Genomic DNA, 19,068 nt, shown 5'->3' with positions numbered 1-19,068 from the left:
GCCCTCCTTACGCTAACTTTGACATCGTTTAGCTTCTGTTTGTCTGAGAGGTTTTGGCTGCGTTTAAACTTGGAGTGGAGCTCTCTTTGCTTTCGCAGTAGTTTCCTAACTTTGTTGTTGTACCACGGTGGGTTTTTCCCATCCCTCACAGTTTTACTCGGCACGTACCTGTCTAAAACGCATTTTACGATTGCCTTGAACTTTTTCCATAAACACTCAACATTGTCAGTGGCGGAACAGAAATTTTCATTTTGATCTGTTAGGTAGTCTGAAATCTGCCTTCTATTACTCTTGCTAAACAGATAAACCTTCCTCCCTTTTTTTATATTCCTATTAACTTCCATATTCAGGGATGCTGCAACGGCCTTATGATCACTGATTCCCTGTTCTGTACATACAGAGTCGAAAAGTTCGGGTCTGTTTGTCATCAGTAGGTCCAAGATGTTATCTCCACGAGTCGGTTCTCTGTTTAATTGTTTGAGGTAATTTTCGGATAGTGCACTCAGTATAATGTCACTCGATGCTCTGTCCCTACCACCCGTCCTAAACATCTGAGTGTCCCAGTCTATATCTGGTAAATTGAAATCTCCACCTAAGACTATAACATGCTGAGAAAATTTATGTGAAATGTATTCCAAATTTTCTCTCAGTTGTTCTGCCACTAATGCTGCTGAGTCGGGAGGTCGGTAAAAGGAGCCAATTATTAACCTAGTTCGGTTGTTTAGTGTAACCTCCACCCATAATAATTCACAGGAACTATCCACTTCTACTTCACTACAGGATAAACTACTACTAACAGCGACGAACACTCCACCACCGGTTGCATGCAATCTATCCTTTCTAAACACCGTCTGTACCTTTGTAAAAATTTCGGCAGAATTTATCTCTGGCTTAAGCCAGCTTTCTGTACCTATAACGATTTCAGCTTCGGTGCTTTCTATCAGTGCTTGAAGTTCCGGTACTTTACCAACGCAGCTTCGACAGTTGACAATTACAATACCGATTGCTGCTTGGTCCCCGCATGTCCTGACTTTGCCCCGCACCTGTTGAGGCTGTTGCCCTTTCTGTACTTGCCCAAGGCCATCTAACCTAAAAAACCGCCCAGCCCACGCCACACAACCCCTGCTACCCGTGTAGCCACTTGTTGCGTGTAGTGGACTCCTGATCTATCCAGCGGAACCCGAAACCCCACCACCCTATGGCGCAAGTCGAGGAATCTGCAGCCCGCACGGTCGCAGAACCGTCTCAGCCTCTGATTCAGACCCTCAACTCGGCTCTGTGCCAAATGTCCGCAGTCAGTCCTGTCGACGATGCTGCAGATGGTGAGCTCTGCTTTCATCCCGCTAGCGAGACTGGCAGTCTTCACCAAATCAGATAGCCGCCGGAAGCCAGAGAGGATTTCCTCCGATCCATAGCGACACACATCATTGGTGCCGACATGAGCGACCACCTGCAGATGGGTGCACCCTGTACCCTTCATGGCATCCGGAAGGACCCTTTCCACATCTGGAATGACTCCCCCCGGTATGCACACGGAGTGCACATTGGTTTTCTTCCCCTCTCTTGCTGCCATTTCCCTAAGGGGCCCCATTACGTGCCTGACGTTGGAGCTCCCAACTACCAGTAAGCCCACCCTCTGCAACTGCCCGGATCTTGCAGACTGAGGGGCAACCTCTGGAACAGGACAAGCAGCCGTGTCAGGCCGAAGATCAGTATCAGCCTGAGACAGAGCCTGAAACCGGTTCGTCAGACAAACTGCAGAGGCTTTCCGTTCAGCCCTCCGGAATGTCTTTCACCCCCTGCCACACCTTGAAACGACCTCCCACTCCACCACAGGTGAGGGATCAGCCTCAATGCGGGCAGTATCCCGGGCAACCACAGCCGTAGTCCGATCAGGGGATGCGTGGGACGAGCTGGCCGTCCCCGACAAACCCCCATCCGGACCCCCACAGTGATGCCCATTGGCAACAGCCTCAAGCTGTGTGACCGAAGCCAACACTGCCTGAAGCTGGGAGCGAAGGGATGCCAACTCAGCCTGCATCCGAACACAGCAGTTGCAGTCCCTATCCATGCTAAAAACTTTTTTGCAAAGAACGTCTGAACTAATCTACAGAGAGCGCAAACAAATCGACAAAATTTAAATGGTTATTAAAATACAAGATTGCCTCGTAAATGCAGTAATGCTGCTACTTGCGCACTGCTGACACTGCTCGACGGCGGAAGGAGACTAAGCGAAATTACACTCTTCAGGTACTAAAACGCGATGCTACACTCTCAAATACTATAATACACCCGAAATTTATGAATTAAACAATGCAAGTACCAAAAACACGCAAAGAAATTAAGAATTAAACTATGTAACAAATGAGTGAGCTAGGAGTATACGACTCGCTGCTCAGCTGCTTATCCAACGGCGGCAGGCCCCCTTTCTCTCAGGAACTGGTAGAGGTATCAAGTTGAAATTTGTCAAATACTGTGGTATATACAAGGGTGGTCTTCCAGAGGATTTCTTGAAAGGAAATAAACGTTTTGTCTGATGCCAGTATGTTATACACTGGGAAGCCCAGTGCCTATTTTTGCCAAAATTGATTGACTCACAATTATTAAAATGTTCTGGGCTGTTATGCCAATGTTGAATGGATTTCACATTTTAACCCAATATTTTTACCCCATATGTGAAAGACATTTTCAAAGGGGACTGTAGCTTCTTTGAGTGTCCGATTCACACCCGACTCGGTAGCAACCCAGGGTGTGAATCGGGCACTCGAAGAAGCTACAATCCCCCTCGGAAATGTCTTCCACAAATGGGGACAAAACATTGAGTTTATGTGTGAAATCCATTCAGTCAGAGCATAATAGCCCAGAAAATTTTATTGTGACATTTCTGGCCGAGAAAGTTGACATTTCACAACTAATAGATTCTTCATGTTTTTCATACAGAGTAATCATTCTTGCACATAGAGCATTCTGGAAGAATAAAAAGTAGATTTTTCACTATAAATACTGGTATCTATTACATGTGTTTTTAAACCATAACTGCTAACATTAGTTGTTTCATTTGTCTGTGTGTTTCGCTCACACATCAGCAAAACTGAGGAAAGTGTCCGTAGCTCCTTATGGATAGAGGAAGATAACTCCATATGTTACTTCCTTCTGTGGTTGCACCTAGCCACGAATGTCCTTGATAACTGCATGCACTAGAACCATAATTTGAAAAAACTTTTTAAATCATAAATGTGTTAAAACACTAAAATTTCTCCTGGTGATGAGGACAGCACACATGCAGGAAGGGAGTAATGAAAATTGAGTCAATCAGGATTTCATACTCACTGATGGCCTTAAAGGTTATCGCTTACAGTTGGCTTTATTATGTGTTTGGAGATACCATTAGGTCTAATTACAAATAATATTGAAATTTATTTTGTTAGTTAATATGCCCTGTTAAAATAATCCTTCAGTTTTGAAGTATGTGATAGTTTAATTTTCATTTCAGATTTAAGAAAGCTACAAACCTTGGGTCTTATTTACTTCGTATATCTGTTTTTGTATTCTGGTTTGGAGTTTACTCTGACATTTTTGACCCATCATAAGTTCAACTATACTTCCATGCAACAAGGTTGGATGTTTTTTGTCATTGGTTTGACAATGGCCGTCATGCAAGGAAGCTACGTTCGCAAATTACCTGAACATAAAATCAAGCCAACAGCAGTGCTGGTAAGTTGTTATTAATATAACAACTGTGAGTGTACATTGTGTCTCTAGTTTTAGGTTGAATGAGTTTATTTAAAAAAGGAAAAAAAAGTCATTTACCAAAACCCGATGATCAAATGAACACATTAGTTTACTGGTTACAGTCTAAACATGACCGTGTTTACTCTTCCCATTGTTGATGATGAGAAGACAGGAGGAAGTGCACAGGCTGTTTTAAAATAGGACAAAAGTATGAATTTGCATGTGTTAAATTCTTCCTGCACCTCCTCCTCAAAGTAAGTGCTCAGGTACTTGACCAGTTGTATTTTTCAGTCATTTTTGTATAGCAGGACTGTTGTGAGGTCAAGAAGAAAAACCAGACAAGTACAAGTAGGATTTGAGCTCTGAGGGTTCCATAAAAGCTTAATCATGTTTTTTGATAACGCTGACATTTTTGTGTGGTTCAGTGGCCTGGTGCAATTGTTTCAGTTGGATGCCACATTGGTGACTCGCATGTCTCTTGTGCCAGTTATCCAACTGGCAAAAGGGGACCTATAGTTTAACATATAATCTGAACCGTGTGTTGTTTCTGGCAACTCTTGGTGTGGTTGACAGATCAAAATGAAGATTGGAAAATCTGTTGTCCGAAAGAGATGACACCATGATCTCTCGGTTTCCAGGCACGCTTTTAACCACAAAACCACCAGGCTAAAAACATGTGGCAAAATACACATTAGATTTAAAAAAGTGGTAATGAATGTTGTTCACCTCAAAGCGGGACATCCATTTTAACACTCAACTCCTCTGCACCACACCCGGTGGCAGGAGTGGCGACTTTGAAATCTTAAATAGGAACCCCTATTTTTTTATTTATTTATTATTTTGGATTCTCCATGAAAAAATATGTAACATTTGTATGAAACATTTCCTTTGTTCCATGATAAATGGTGCTGAAATCGACACACATGAATATGGGGTGACAATTGTTGCAAAGCGGTCAGTATAATGATATCATGTGACACAGTCTACCCTCCCACGATGTATTCTTAGACTAGATTTAGCATTACCCAGGAATGACCACATGGACATAGTAGTTGTGTGTTCCCTTCTGGGTGCTTGATTTTGCTGAGCCCCCTTGCCTCTCATTATCTTGGGGTGCTCGATTACTGAGAGTCCCCTTGCCTCTCAAGTGTTTCAAGGTAGCAAATGTTTGAAATGTTGTCCATTGTTTCTAACGCACATTGCAACTCTGTATCTGAATGACTATCCGACACGTATTAGTGTGTCTGCGCTAATGTTTGCACATTCATTGCGAATTTGCAGCCACATATCTTCGGGGGTTTTTGGTACATCCATGTAAATGCTCTCTTTTAGCCATCGTCTCTGGAAAAAATCAGCAGAAGTCAAATAAGATGAACAAGTGGGCCACATTTGAGGACCACCTCATCCAATCCATCAATCTGGATAGCTTAGATTCAAAACTTCTTGAGCTAGCCATGAATAATGCACTGGGCTCCATCATGTTAAAACCACATATCCAGTCTTGTTCGAAGTGGAACTTCGTCCATTAGTATGGGTAAAACATTATCCACAATGTCGCTGTAAATTTGAGCAGTCAGATTACCTTCTATGAAGTATGGGCCAGTTACATGCGAACCTAAAATGCCACACCAAATGTTGACACTCCATGGGCATTGATGTTAAACTTGCTTTACTCAGTGGGGATTCTCCATTGACCAATAATGCATATTATATCGATTCACATGCCCACAATTCGTAAAATGTGATTCATTGAGAATAATATCTGTGCAGTGTAATTATCATTGACTGCCAGTTGTTCCTGTATCCAGTTGCAGAAATGAAGGTGATTGTGTAAATCATCACCTTGCAGTTCTTTTTGCAGCGATAAATGAAATAGATGCCATTTGTATGCATGCAGTATGCATAGAACACTTCTTTGTGAAATTCTTGAACCTTGCACAATTTGCAGAGAACTAATGTGAGAATTTGCAGCTACCACAGCTAAAACATTACCAGTGTTATTTTCGTTTGCCACAGGCCACGGTTGGACTTTTTCTCTAGGTTTAATGCTTCCCATTTCAGCAAACAGCTAGACAACGCTGTGAAATGCCATTGCAGACGACTATTCCTATTTGAGAACAGAGTAGCATACCTTTGATGAGCTTTGTCAACGTTTTTATGAGCCTCAAAGTATGCGGCAATGATATCGGCTGTCTCTGCAATCGTTAGCATAGTGGAAGAATTGCGATGAGATGTGCGCAGTCCGAATCATTGAAGGCAGATGCTCAGTCTGACTGTGGACTGAGCGCATGATCACAGTCAGTGTTTGTGGGAGGTGTCACATGATAGAATTATCAAAAATATCAAAAAAGTACTCAGATTGTCTTAATCGGATGTGTATTTGTTTCAGGTAGTACTGTTTTAGGACACTGTCACCTCATTTACAAGTTTGCTGAGTACAGTGCCATCTATCATGAAACAAAAGAAATGTTTCATATAAAAGTTGCATATTTTTTCATAGAGCATCCAAATCTGCAATAAAAAATAGGGGTACCTACTTGAGATTTCAAAGGCACCTCCCACCCCCAGGGGGTTGTGCAGGGGGATCGAGCTTTATGTTACTGGAGGTGAACAATGTTTATTACCACTTTTTTTAATCTGATGTGTATTTCACCAAATATTCTGACAAACAGTTTTAAATGCCTCATCCTATAGATAGTTCATTACAGGGTTTGATGGGTGTGTTGGTGAGTATCAAAATTTGGCATAAATGGCCACATCTTTTGGCTGCATTGATTTACAAGCCGATATTTTTTACACTACCGAGGAACCATAGCCCTAGTACCTGACATAAATTTCAGCTTGATACCTGTTTCTGAGTAAAGGGGTCTTGACTGACTGACTGACTGACAGACAGACAGACAGACGGACGGATCCTGTAAAGGTTCAGCTTTTATCGATTGAGATTTGGAATACTTTAAGTATGTTAAGAATATTGAACTTTATGTACACTGATGGAGAAAAATTCACAACACCAAAAAATAATTAATTTAGTGTACTGAAATTTAGGGAATAAATTTGTCTAGGTAACAAGTGATTAACATTGCTAGATCACAGATTAAAGTAAGTGCGAGATACGCTAAAGTAAGTGTGAGATAAGCTGTTCCCAATGTGAGATGCTGGTACATAAATAACCAGTGTAAGTGCCAGATGTTGAATGCGAGTATGCGTATGTGCATGCATTGTATTGTACAGGTGTCAGATGTCAGTTCGTAGTGTGGAACTTGATGTCTGTTGTACTTGGTCAGTCAATCCAGGGATGGTTAATGTTTGTAGTTAATGCTGGTGTTGTCGTCTGATGTTGTCTCAAATATGCATGACTGGAGGCATATCTGGTTATCAAGCAGGCGAAGGCAACATGTCGACACACTGCAGAGCATGTTGGGTTATTACAGCGGTATGTGTGCGAGTGTTATCATGTTGGAAAACACCCCCTGAAATGTTGTTCATAAATGGCAGCACAACAGATCAAATCACCAGATTGATGTACAGATTTGCAACCAGGGTGCATGGGATAACCATGAGAGTGCTCCTGCCATCACACAAAATACCACCCCATACACTAACTCGAGGTATAGATTCAGCATGTCTAGCATGCAGACACGTTGGTGACAGGCCCTCAGCCAGCCTCTTTGTAACCAAACAGCCTTCATTGGCACTGAGGCAGAACCAGATTTCATCAGAAAACTCATGCAGACCTCCACCCTCCCCTCCAGTGAGCCCTCGTTTGACACCACAGAAGTCGCACATGGCAGTGGTTTGGTGTCAGTGGACTGCACACTAAGAGAGCAACCGGCTCAGATCTGTCCTTGAAGTAACCAATTTGTAGCAGTTTGTTGTGTAATTGGTGCCAACTGCTGCTCAGATTGCTGTTGCAGATGCAGTACTGTGCACCGGAACCGCATGTTGATCTTCCCTTTCAATAGTGCCATGTGATCATCCGGAGCATGGTATTCTTGTGACTATATTTTTGTGATGACTGCTGCCAGCAGTCATGTACATTGGCAACAGTTCTATCAAATCTTTCTGCAATATTGCAGAAGGAACATCCAGCCTCTTGTAGCCCAGTTACATGACCTCGTTCAAACTCATTGATAATGATATCTGCCACCTTAAAACATTCTTGACTATCATCAACTCGCCACATCCAATCCCAGAGGTATTTAATGCTCATGACCTTTACAGTGTTTATGTAAAACAAACCTGATTTCTATCCTCATAGTTTTGCTATTGGTGTCACTCCTACGTGACTGGCACGCAATTTGAATGGGCATCATCTTTCAGATTTAGAAACACACAACTCCTTCGTGGTGTTGTAATTTTGTACTGTTAGTGTATTTATAACTTTGATCCTTTCATTTTGGAAAAAGTGAAATAGATATTTTTACCTAAAGTGAAATGTGACAAGAGTCACTTGTAAAAGAGGTAAATAAAAATTTGTGCCATCTGTGAGGTCTGTGAGGAACATGACATGATAGTCAGTGCAAGTGGTGAAAGACAAAAGAGCATAGTGAACGTCTCAAGAATACCAGTTCTGCATGCAACATAGATACGCACTTGCAATCATTGTTATTGTAAAAATTATCATTAGTAGAAAGAATGGGTGCATTTAATGGCATTGTTTTATCTGAGTAAAGAAGTGTGAAAATGTTTAGTTTGGGGTGAAAGAAGGTACTACAGTTAAAATTATTGCAAAATTTATGCCCACAATGCTTGTGGGCAATGATATAAGTAAGATATGAAAATGTATGTAAGTTCTAGGACTGAGAGATGTAAGGAATAAAACAACAAAAAGGATGCAAGTGTGGGCATTGGAGGGGTAGAGAGATGTTTGAATAAGCAGTGAATGTTAGCACAGAATGGGAGGAAATGCATGTGGATGGAAAACACTGTGGAAAGTAAGAAGAAAGAAAACATAGTTGTGGCCTATGTGTGTAATGTCTTCCTAAAGAACTTCTGTAATCTGACAAGGGTTTCATAATCAACTTGGGAGTAGTATGTCACAGAGCTTCCCAAACTGTAGTACTAGTGAGCTATGAAAGCACCCTAAGGGCTTTGGGATAAATGAAACTTGTATTTAAAAATATTTACATCAGCAAGAAATTGACTTCATGTGGTACATATAAATTAATTTCTTTGCATTTGTAGTGATTTTATTGTAAAACTCAACAGATGTGTAATGAAGTATAGTAACTTGTTTCCTTTACAGGGCCTATTACTAATTGTACCAGCATTCATCGTCACAGGATTAGCTACATCTGTCATAGGCTTGTACATTGGGCTCCTGCTGTTTGCTGTCTGTAAGTAAATGCATCAAACTTCCTAGAGGTATTGTGTTATATGGAGGTGAGATAGGCACCTGGCAAAAATATGGGCATACAGGGGGTGCAAAAACACACACACACACAGAGAGAGAGAGAGAGAGAGAGAGAGAGAGAGAGAGAGAGAAAGTAAGTCAGTCAGTTTAAGAATTAAGTCAGTGAAGTACTTGAGTTGTCCTAGCTCTTGTGTTCATTTCTTCTTCATATAAGAAGAAGCCTTTCCCCGTACCTGTAACAACACATTGTCAGCTTTATATCTATAGTGTCATGTTGTCCCAGTATTATTATAAAGAGAGAGCTACTTCTGAACAGACATATCTAACAAAGCTGATTTGGTAACATTACAATAGGTCCACACAGCTGTCACCTCCAAAACTTGCTTCTGTGGGTGATTAATATTACTAAGGAAGCAGTTAGTCATTGTGCCTATTCACCGCTGTAATGTGTTCATCTCAAGTTGGACACTTGTGTAAACAAACATATGCTCCTACTGTTCATTGGCTGCATTACTCAAGTATTTGGTGTCTTAAGCACACTATTTCACCTTACAGTAATTTTCTGTCAAGGAACGTCTTAAATGAAAGGTTGGCACTCTATCTTGAGAAGTGTTGAGGTAGTTTTAGTACCATTCATATAGGTTGCAAATAACTGTGTCAAAGTTTCAGATGAATGAGCTGATTAACAGCATTGGCACAGCTATCCATTTGGATTTTTTTTTTTTTCAAAATGTAATTTAACAGATATTCATTTAAACAGCTTTGATGATAATTAAGACATTGCTGCTGCCAGTGGCATCTTTTAAATGCAAAAATACTTGCGATAAGAGAATGGGTGAAAGCAGACTGTCAAATTTAGCCATTTTGTTGATAGAATACAACACAGCTGATAATACATGACTCCTGTGGCATAATCAAAACAAGGAAATGCAAAGTAAAATTGTAATAAATACACACATTATCTCAGGCCTTGATTATAGCCAGTTTTTTATTCGATAAATTGTGTACTATTAATAGCTTATGAGTAGCAAATAAAATTTGTTCATAATACTAAAGCCAATGTACATTAGCTGCCATAACCAATGAGGTAATATAATAACTCTGCAAAGTGGAGGTTATTTATGTCCTGGTACAATGTTTTATTTGGAAATAAAGATGATTGTAATCATTAGAAATGACAAGTCATGGCAGGGCAACAGCAGAAAGAAATTTGCAAGAGGTTTAAATAGTTAGCTTATTATGTCTGGAAATCAGGCCTGAGGATAGATAATTTTCCAAATTAATCCTCTTTCCAGTGATTAAAGAGGCTAAGATTAGAAGGGGACGTACAAATTGATCCTAAAATGCTGTAACTGAATAAAATAATAATTGGGTACCAAATTGGTATAATAGTTGTAAGCATACTGACCTATATATATATATATTTGACCTTGGTAGCTGCTCTTTCTGAAATTAATTGGTTTAGTAATTTGATTGTTAAATAGTAAAAACACTGTGAAGATTACCTGGAAGTTTTTTCACTTTATTGATGGTTGGCACATCATGATGAGCAGCTCTCACTAATAGCTTACGTAATTTGTATTTCACAGGCACCTACAATTCACACACATTAACAGTGGCAAAATGTGATCCAATTTCACCATTAAACCTGGTCACATAGTGACTGCACTTACTGAATGTTCACACATGAACAATTCATGATACTTGCACATTGATATTTATAATAAAGTGAGTCTCATCTTAATAGCACATTTGACTGGAATTGTATGGCTGACTGATGATACACTAGAATTTTGGAGTGATCATAAGGTGGTGGTTCGTTACTTAGCCGTGATCAACATGAAGAAGTTCCACAAAAACATTGACACACAAATGGCCCCCTGTTTGGAACCCACAAAGGACTGACAAAAGCATTTTTATTATGCACATCTATATAAACATGTATGATTAATAACTGAAATGTGAGAGCATGTTGTATTTATAACAGCAAAACTAGCAGAATAACTCTGAAATGGAATTAAGTCATGGAGTAATGTGGTTTAACCATGGGTTGGAAAACTGAAAAATTAACAATGTTACGTGGACTATATTGTGAATACTATGCATCCTCCCATGGGGATTCACAATTCCTGCCAGAACTGGCTAAATTGAGGAATTTATAGATTGAATAATTAGTGAACTAACTTGTTTTCCTAGTGCAAGTGGATATTTTTGAAATTTGAAAAATCAGGCCTACAAAACTATAGTATGAAATGTTGAAAATAATTACAAGTGAAACATTTTGAAAGATGCGAATTTTGATAACAAATAATTTTTTAAATAGGATGTTTCTGGTCACTTCAAATTTTGTTTCCACATGTTACCTCTGAGTCTTAAATTGTGAATATTTGTTAATAAAAATGTTTTCTGTACAAACCAGTTATGCTATAAGTATTAGTAACCCGGAAATTACACTGAAATATAAGATTTTGAGTGTCTCTGACTGCATAATGGGAATAGAAATGAAGTCCCATGCTTCTTCACAGAGCATAGGGGAATGATGCGGGAGACCCACAACGGCGTACTAGGCAAGGTCCTAGTGGAGGTGGTGTGCCGTTGCCATCCTCCGACTGTAGTGGGATGGATGGATGGATGGATGAAGATGATGACATAACACCCAGTCATCTTGAGGCAAGTGAAAATCTCTGACCCCGCCGGGAATCTAACCCGTGACCCTGTGCTCGGGAAGCAAGAAAGCTACTGCGAGATGACAAGCTGTGGACTTGTTGCATAATAAAGAAGCTAATTTGTGGAAAAGTCATCTGTCATTCAAAAAAATGAGATCAGATAATAAAAAAAATAAAATCACTGTTAGTAATGACGTGAGAACAAGTGGATGGTTCCAACTTGCTCTGTTACGTAGTGAATCTCTTTCCCTTAGAATGACTGCTGATATACATTACTTGAATGAGAGTCTATTGTCATGGACCAGGAGTACATTTGAAACTGCTGACACAGTTTCACTTCCAATGAACTGTCAAGTTAGTTGCTGTCTGTGGAATTACTGAGCTCGTTGCAAAGTGTTTTTGGTTACATGTTCTTTCATTTGATCTTGCTGTCATGACAGTACAAAAGTCTCAGTTTGTTTCTTTTTTTCCACCAGTATAAAGTGATTGGAAACATGTAATTCTGAACATTTTGCCATGTTGTGCAAATCATTCACAGCAGTAATTTGCCTTTTCCAGTTTGGAATAATGCTTAGCCACAGTGATGGAAATGTATGCTGTAAAAAAAAATAAAAAAAATAGTTTACTAAGTTGAGCTATGCGTGTGGTTTCCATGCAGTACCTCGCAGCAGTTAGTGCAGTTTGTTCCTAACTCAACTACTGATAGTTTCGCATGAACGCGTTTTCTTCTGCCAATTTATTCATATAGTATTATCAGAGTTTAATTGTTAGAGCTTGCACTTTGATAACTGATAGGGTAATTGTCAGGACTGAAACTTCAACTGTGTGGAATTCAGTTGCCAGTATGTCCTATGATTTTTTTCCTGTCATTTACAACTTTCACATTTTGAATTGGACTGTTAATGTGAAAAATCTGTGTCACATTGTGAATCTGTGTCACACTGTGGTATGACATCCATGTTAAACAGCAGAAACGCCGCTATAAGTGACTAGGTCTGTCAGTTTGTAATGTTGGGGAAGGAAAGGACACATGGTGTCTAATAGGATGAGATTTTCCAACCAACCTTTAAGGTGAGAACAAGTTTGCCTTTATTTTGAGGGAAGACTGTTACCTCAAGTAGTGTGTCAACTGTGGCTGAGTTTATGCTGTGAATGTTAACTGTGTCATTGGTTGTACCAAATGTTGCTGAATTGTTATAACTGAATTCTGACAAGTACAACACCCTTCACTGTTACAGTTTGAATAAATAACTCTTATTAGCTTCATGTTGCTAGTTTAAGTAATCAGTAAAACAGCTAAAGGATATACCGAGTAATTTCCTCTTGTGACATTTTATTTACAATACAGTCCATAAGCCTTCTGTCAAACTTGGCTCACTACCTTGCAGGAATGGTCATAGGTATCTGCTTTAGTAACACAAAGACACTTCAGTAAGTAGTAGTACATGAAAAGACTTTAATGTGCAGACAGTGATAGGAATTTTACATTTGTATGTCAGTTACAGAAGAAAAATTACAAATGCAGTGGACAGTCTAATTCATGTCATTTCCCTGCAGTAAATCAATTCAAAATTAATGCATATCAGCTAGTAAAATTTTCAGTTCTTTTTATAAGTTAATACTTTGGTTATTTACTACGTGCCATCAGAAAATTACTTGTGTGTCTTTGTATGCTTCCTCTTGTCAGCATGATTGTGTTTTTGTAGTTATTCTGAATTCCTCTTTATGTATGAGGCAAAACTGCACTTTCACAGTCTGTTCTCCGGTCAAATATGCACGTCACCATACTATTTTGTGACATGTTTTTTCAGCTACTTCCAATATTAGCTAATGATGAATGTGTGATTCATAAGGATTTTAAAGTAAACACTAGTCATGATGTCTGATTGAATGCTCCAAAACTTCTCCCATCATATCTCATTTGGCATTAGCAGCCTTCAGATTTTCGCATCACCATACACTAGGTTGTTTCCAAAATAGGCAGTTCTGGGTTAATTATACATTAATACTCACTTTACCAGCTGAAGTTATTTGTTTATCCATTCATACTTCTAAGCGAATGATGGTTCCTTGTTTGCATCAAATGTGCTTTGCATAACACTCAATCTATTTGTAGTAGACATTTTCCAAGGAAAATTGTACAGCCACAAAGCATTTTATACTTACCAGAGAGAGAATCAGAAGCAGCCACTGTGTATCAGAGACAGTAGTTATGATCAGAAGAGAACACCCTTGTTGATGGATGTTGTGGAGCACAATGTATTTAGAGGTGAATAACCAGCAAATGTAACTGTTAGATGGAACCAGTGTAACAGCTGTGCCAGAAAGAGAAATAAATTATGACTGTGTTTAGTTTGAGTTATACTTCCAGCAAACAAATGAAATGCAGACTGAAAATATTAGATGAGTAGTTTCAGACACTCACATAGTGCATTTAATATTACACTACATCTATCTGTACATGTTTACTCTGCAATTTGCACTCGAGTGTTTCTTAGAAGGGTCATAGAATCACTTTCAGACTATTTCTCTACTGTTCTACACTTGAAAAGCATGTGGGGAAAAATGAACACCTAAGTACAAGCTTGTAATTTATTATGACAGTCTTTTTTCCCCTAAGAAGGTGTGTGTCAGCAATATATTTTCTTATTCGGAGGAGAAAGCTGATATTGTAACTATGTGAAAAGATCTCTCTGCAATGGGGATGATTTAATGATTGCATTCAAACTTGCTTATCATATCCATACAAAGGAGGATGGATAAGCTGCTACAGCAGCTCACTGTGGGAATACCAGAGATTACATATGGCTGCCTACGGTGTTGGGAAATGGTGCAGCTTGCTGATCTTCATAATCGCAGTAACTGTTGTTGAGTTGGTGAGTGGGTCTAATTAGTCATGGCAATGACTATACATCAGCCAGTTTGTTTGATAATGAATATAGATGAGATTGTGTGCTGGAGGGGGCCACTTTCTGAGGCGAGGATGATAAAACTGTTGGCAATCTAGAAACTTAATGACAACATCTTCTACCGCTAAGTGACTAGCAATGAATGACAGGACTGTGCTTCATAGTTCTGGAAAATATAGCATTTTTCTCATTGACACAAAGGTTCTTTAATATTATCACTTGCTGGCCATCCCACTTGATTTCAGCGTAACTGCTACATCAGAAGATAAATATTGTATGCTCACATCTAGGTCCTTCTCTTTGATTCATTTTGTTCTTCATTAAGAATATTTTGTGTTTGACTGATTTCAGGACATCTTGATTCCTTACTCTGTCCATCCGTTTCATCTTAGTCTCTTGTAAGATTACTTTTCAGAAATATCTAAATTGTTTAATTTCTCCCTTCTGCACTGTTGACATTTTGCAGTCAAACATAACTTTCAATGATTTATATTTTCAAATGTTAGGTGTCTATTTTTATAGAAAGTTCTTCTACTTGGTGAATTGCTTGCTACTGTGTCTTTGTGAACGTTTCTCCTGTCTCTGCTCTTCTCCAAAGGTAGCAAAATTTGTCCAGCTCTGAGTCACTTTTCCAAGTTTTACGTTTAGCTGATGTGCTTGTGCCAAGCTCATTACCTTAGTTTGTGCATATTGTAGTCCTCTTTGTGAACTGTTTATTCACCTTAAAATGTACATTTGCAATCCATAACAATAAAATGATGTTTTGACAAACAGCTATATATACATAGATGGATACACAAGAATCACCCCTGCTGGTCCAGGGATTAGAATAGGCCTGAGGTATCCCTGCCTGTTGAAAGAGGCGACTAAAAGGAGTCTCTCACTTTTTGGCCCTATAAGTTCAGTTCCCATTTGGGGAGAGCCCCTGATCAGAGTGGGTGGCATCAGGGTGAATGACCCGCAATGAAGCGGACTAAGTCGTCTCTTGCTGTTTACCATATGGTGCCAGCCATCTCTAAGAAGGGCAAGATTGAGTACAATGCTGACCGATATGACCCCAAATAGTTTCCCTCCCTTGCTACACCATGGGAGGAGGCTACAGAAAGAAGAGAGCCATATTCGCCTCAGTATTTAGTCTGTAGCAGAATGAATGGGGACTCTTTTGTACCTATGAAGCCCAAATTTTTGTTGAACATCTTGAGGATAAGTTTGGGGACGTGACAGCACTGTCCAAGATGAGAAGCAATGCAGTCTTGATTCAGACAGCATCCCCAACCCAATCTCGGGTGCTTGTGACAGGCTGGGTGATATTCCTGTTTCCACCACTCCCCATAAAAGCCTCAACATGGTCCACGGGATTATTTTCCAATGTGACCTCCTCTTGCAGTCTGACGACGAGCTCCACACCAGTCTAGAATGGTGGGGTGTTCATTTCATTTGGCGCGTGCTTTAAGTGCTGGAAATTTGGGCACATGTCTTCCCGCTGCACTTCCAACGCCATATGTCGAGACTGCGGACACCCACTGCAACCAGATACTCCCTGTGCACCTCCTCCCACTTGTATCAACTGCGGAGAGCACCACTCCCCTTGCTCACCAGATTGCACAGTACTCCAAAAGGAGTGGAAAATCGTGGATTACAAGACCCTGGACTGGTTGACTTACCAAGAGGCTAAATGTAAATTTGAACAATTACACCCCATTCGGTTGACGTTCACATACGCTGCAGCTCCTTTACCATCACCATCACAAGTACCAGTCATACCACACTCTATGCCATGAACAGTGGGCCCTCCGGGCCTCCAGAATACATCCACCCCCTTGGTGGTAGGGGGGAAATCTCCTTCCACTGCTCCCAAATGCAGGGGTCATTGGTCCCCTCCCCCCCAGCCAGAGAAGCAACAGCCTCCTCTGGCTCCTCTCATGCGGAAGAGGTCCCTTGGGACCCTCTGTCCCAAGGTCTCCACTAATGCCACAGTGGACACTCACCAGTGGCTAAAGAAACCAAAAGGTGCTGGAGGAAGAGCTTCACAGTCTTCCTCCGTGCATGAAGCTACTTCTGAGAAGTCCTCCCAGCAAGCCCCGAAAGAGAAGCGAGAGGGCAATCAATCAAAGAAGTCTGCTAAGGAGAAGGGTCCTTCAGTGACCCCAGCACCACCATTCCCTATCAGTTCACCTGCAGATGAGGTAGAGATCTCGGTGTCCCCTGAGGACCTGGATCTCACTGATGCCTCATCCACAATAGGAATGGATACAAATACTCAATCGCACAACCTTGCGGTGGCGCGGTTCTTTCCGTCCCTTTATGAGGAACCTGCACCTACCTGTGAACATTGTCTCAGCAGATCATCAGTAGGAAAGCCGAGTGAAACCTACTGTACTTCAACGTGAACCAGGCTGCAATTGAAGTCACTTAATCTAAATTTCGGGAGAAAGTTTTCACATGATATGAAAGGTTGGAAATTTTGTCCTTAATTTATTCTGAAACTTAGGTGAACAAGTATCACTGCCAAGCCCGTGCTAGTCTTAACACAGTCACTAATAATCCCTTTCTCTCACGTTAGCAAGTTTATGGTGTTGCATTTCCCAAAAACGTAATAGCTACAAGAATACTGATTGTTTTTGATTGATAATGCTCGGCAAATATTAAGTCTGTCGGTACCAAATGCAGTCACAGTTTTTAGTCACCAACCTGCTCAATATGCCATGTGGAACATATGTCTTTTCTCCTCACAAAATTCACTTAAAATTTCCGAAATTTCTACTCTCCCATCGGAATAATTATGCCATCACTTTACCACACTTTTGATGTATGAAACACTGCTAGATCCGGCAACTTATCGTTTCCATCGGAACAACTATTACTACACACCTCTACCAGCAGATAAAGGCATGCGAAGAATATTACTTTACCATTGGTCAGATTACTTAACAGCCAATAGCAAAACAACATTCTCCCGTGTCAGTCCGCGCTTTTCATCCATAACCAATCGCAAAATAGTAAACCTCACGACTGCACTTTTTACCGACGTAATTATCTAATATGCTGAAGTTTTGTTTATGCATAAAGTTATTTACTATTGTTATTTATACCTGAATTAATTTTTCCCTTTACCATAAACTTACTTTACAAAACTATTCTACAAAAATCCCCTTTGTCCATATCCATACTTCTTTGAAATGTTCCCACACTAAATTCTACTACATAACTCAAACAATTATCGTCATATTAACCTTAAATCACACTCGCGCATCATTCATACTGCTAAAAGACATTTATAACATTTTACATACACAAAAAGACATAATAACACTTTATGGAAATACTAGAACAGTTAATGAAAAACATTCTATTACTTTAGTGCACTCTAGTGGGCACAATTGAAACTAAAATCACAGTCCCCCTATTCAATATTGTCCTCTATTGGCTGATACATAAACTATGTGCGCATCCAGCCTCGGGTCACCATTTGTCACTCTCCAGCTCTGAGATACATTTCCCACTTAACCGCCTCCAAGGCAGGATCGTTATATGGCGCTATGCCTCAACCTGCTGCCTTGCATGCTTCATGCCCTCCCAGCCTCACAATAATGTCATCCTCCAGTCGAATTGCTGCAGTTTTCTCCACCACCTGGCTGAGCTACAGCAACTGTTAAGCCTTACACCTGCTTTCTGCATTGTCCTCCAGGAAACCTGATTCCCAGCAATGCGGACCCCTGCCCTTCGTGGCTATAGGGGATATTACAAGAAACACAGCGACTATAATAAGTGTCAGGTGAAGTTTGTGTCTGTCCTGAACTCAGTATGCAATGAACCTGTACCCCTTCAAACCAGTCTTCAAGCTGTGGCTATCAGGATAAGGACGACACAGAAAATAAATGTCTGCAACGTATATCTTCCACTACATGGTGCAGTACCTTTGAACGCATTGGCTGCACTGATTCATCAACTCCCTAAACCCTTCCTACTTTTGGGAGATTTTAACACCCATAACCCCTTGTGGGGTGGCACTGTGCTTACTGATCACGGTAGAGATGTCGAAAATTTATTGTCTCAGCTTGACCTCTGCCTCTTAAATACTGGGGCCCCACACATTTCAGTGTAGCTCATGGCATTTACTTGGCCATTGATTTATCCCTCTGCAGCCTCTGTCCACTGGAGAGCCCACAATGACTTGTGTGGTAGTGACCATGTAGAATGATGGTTTCTGTGGCAGAAAACATGATCCCTTGCTCTTTAGCGTGCACCCAGCGAAAGTCAGTACCTTCGTGGTCGCTGGAAATCAATAAGGCCATTAAAGAGCGTCGGCGAACTCTGCAGCGACGTAAGTGGCACCCTCCCCTAGAGCACCTAATAGCTTTTACACGGCTCTGTGACCACGTTTGCTGGCTTCTAAAAAGATGGA

The 19,068-nt window shown here is 40.5% G+C and overlaps 1 protein-coding gene across 3 annotated transcripts in view; it reads left to right on the top strand.

Annotated features, from left to right (window-relative positions):
- LOC124612981 (major facilitator superfamily domain-containing protein 10) overlaps positions 1-19,068 on the top strand; it is a 150,114-nt gene that overhangs the window by 79,788 nt on the left and 51,258 nt on the right. For all 3 annotated transcript variants that reach the window (XM_047141518.1, XM_047141517.1, XM_047141516.1), the window contains 2 exons: positions 3,494-3,714; positions 8,981-9,071. In XM_047141518.1, coding sequence (XP_046997474.1) covers positions 3,494-3,714; positions 8,981-9,071 — 312 coding nt within the window. The remainder of the gene's footprint in view (positions 1-3,493; positions 3,715-8,980; positions 9,072-19,068) is intronic.

The sequence above is a fragment of the Schistocerca americana genome, chromosome 4, assembly GCF_021461395.2.
Source record: "Schistocerca americana isolate TAMUIC-IGC-003095 chromosome 4, iqSchAmer2.1, whole genome shotgun sequence".
NCBI lineage: Eukaryota > Metazoa > Arthropoda > Insecta > Orthoptera > Acrididae > Schistocerca > Schistocerca americana.
The sequence above is the reverse complement of the archived record's forward strand: the minus strand, read 5'-3'. Positions and strand labels throughout refer to the sequence as shown.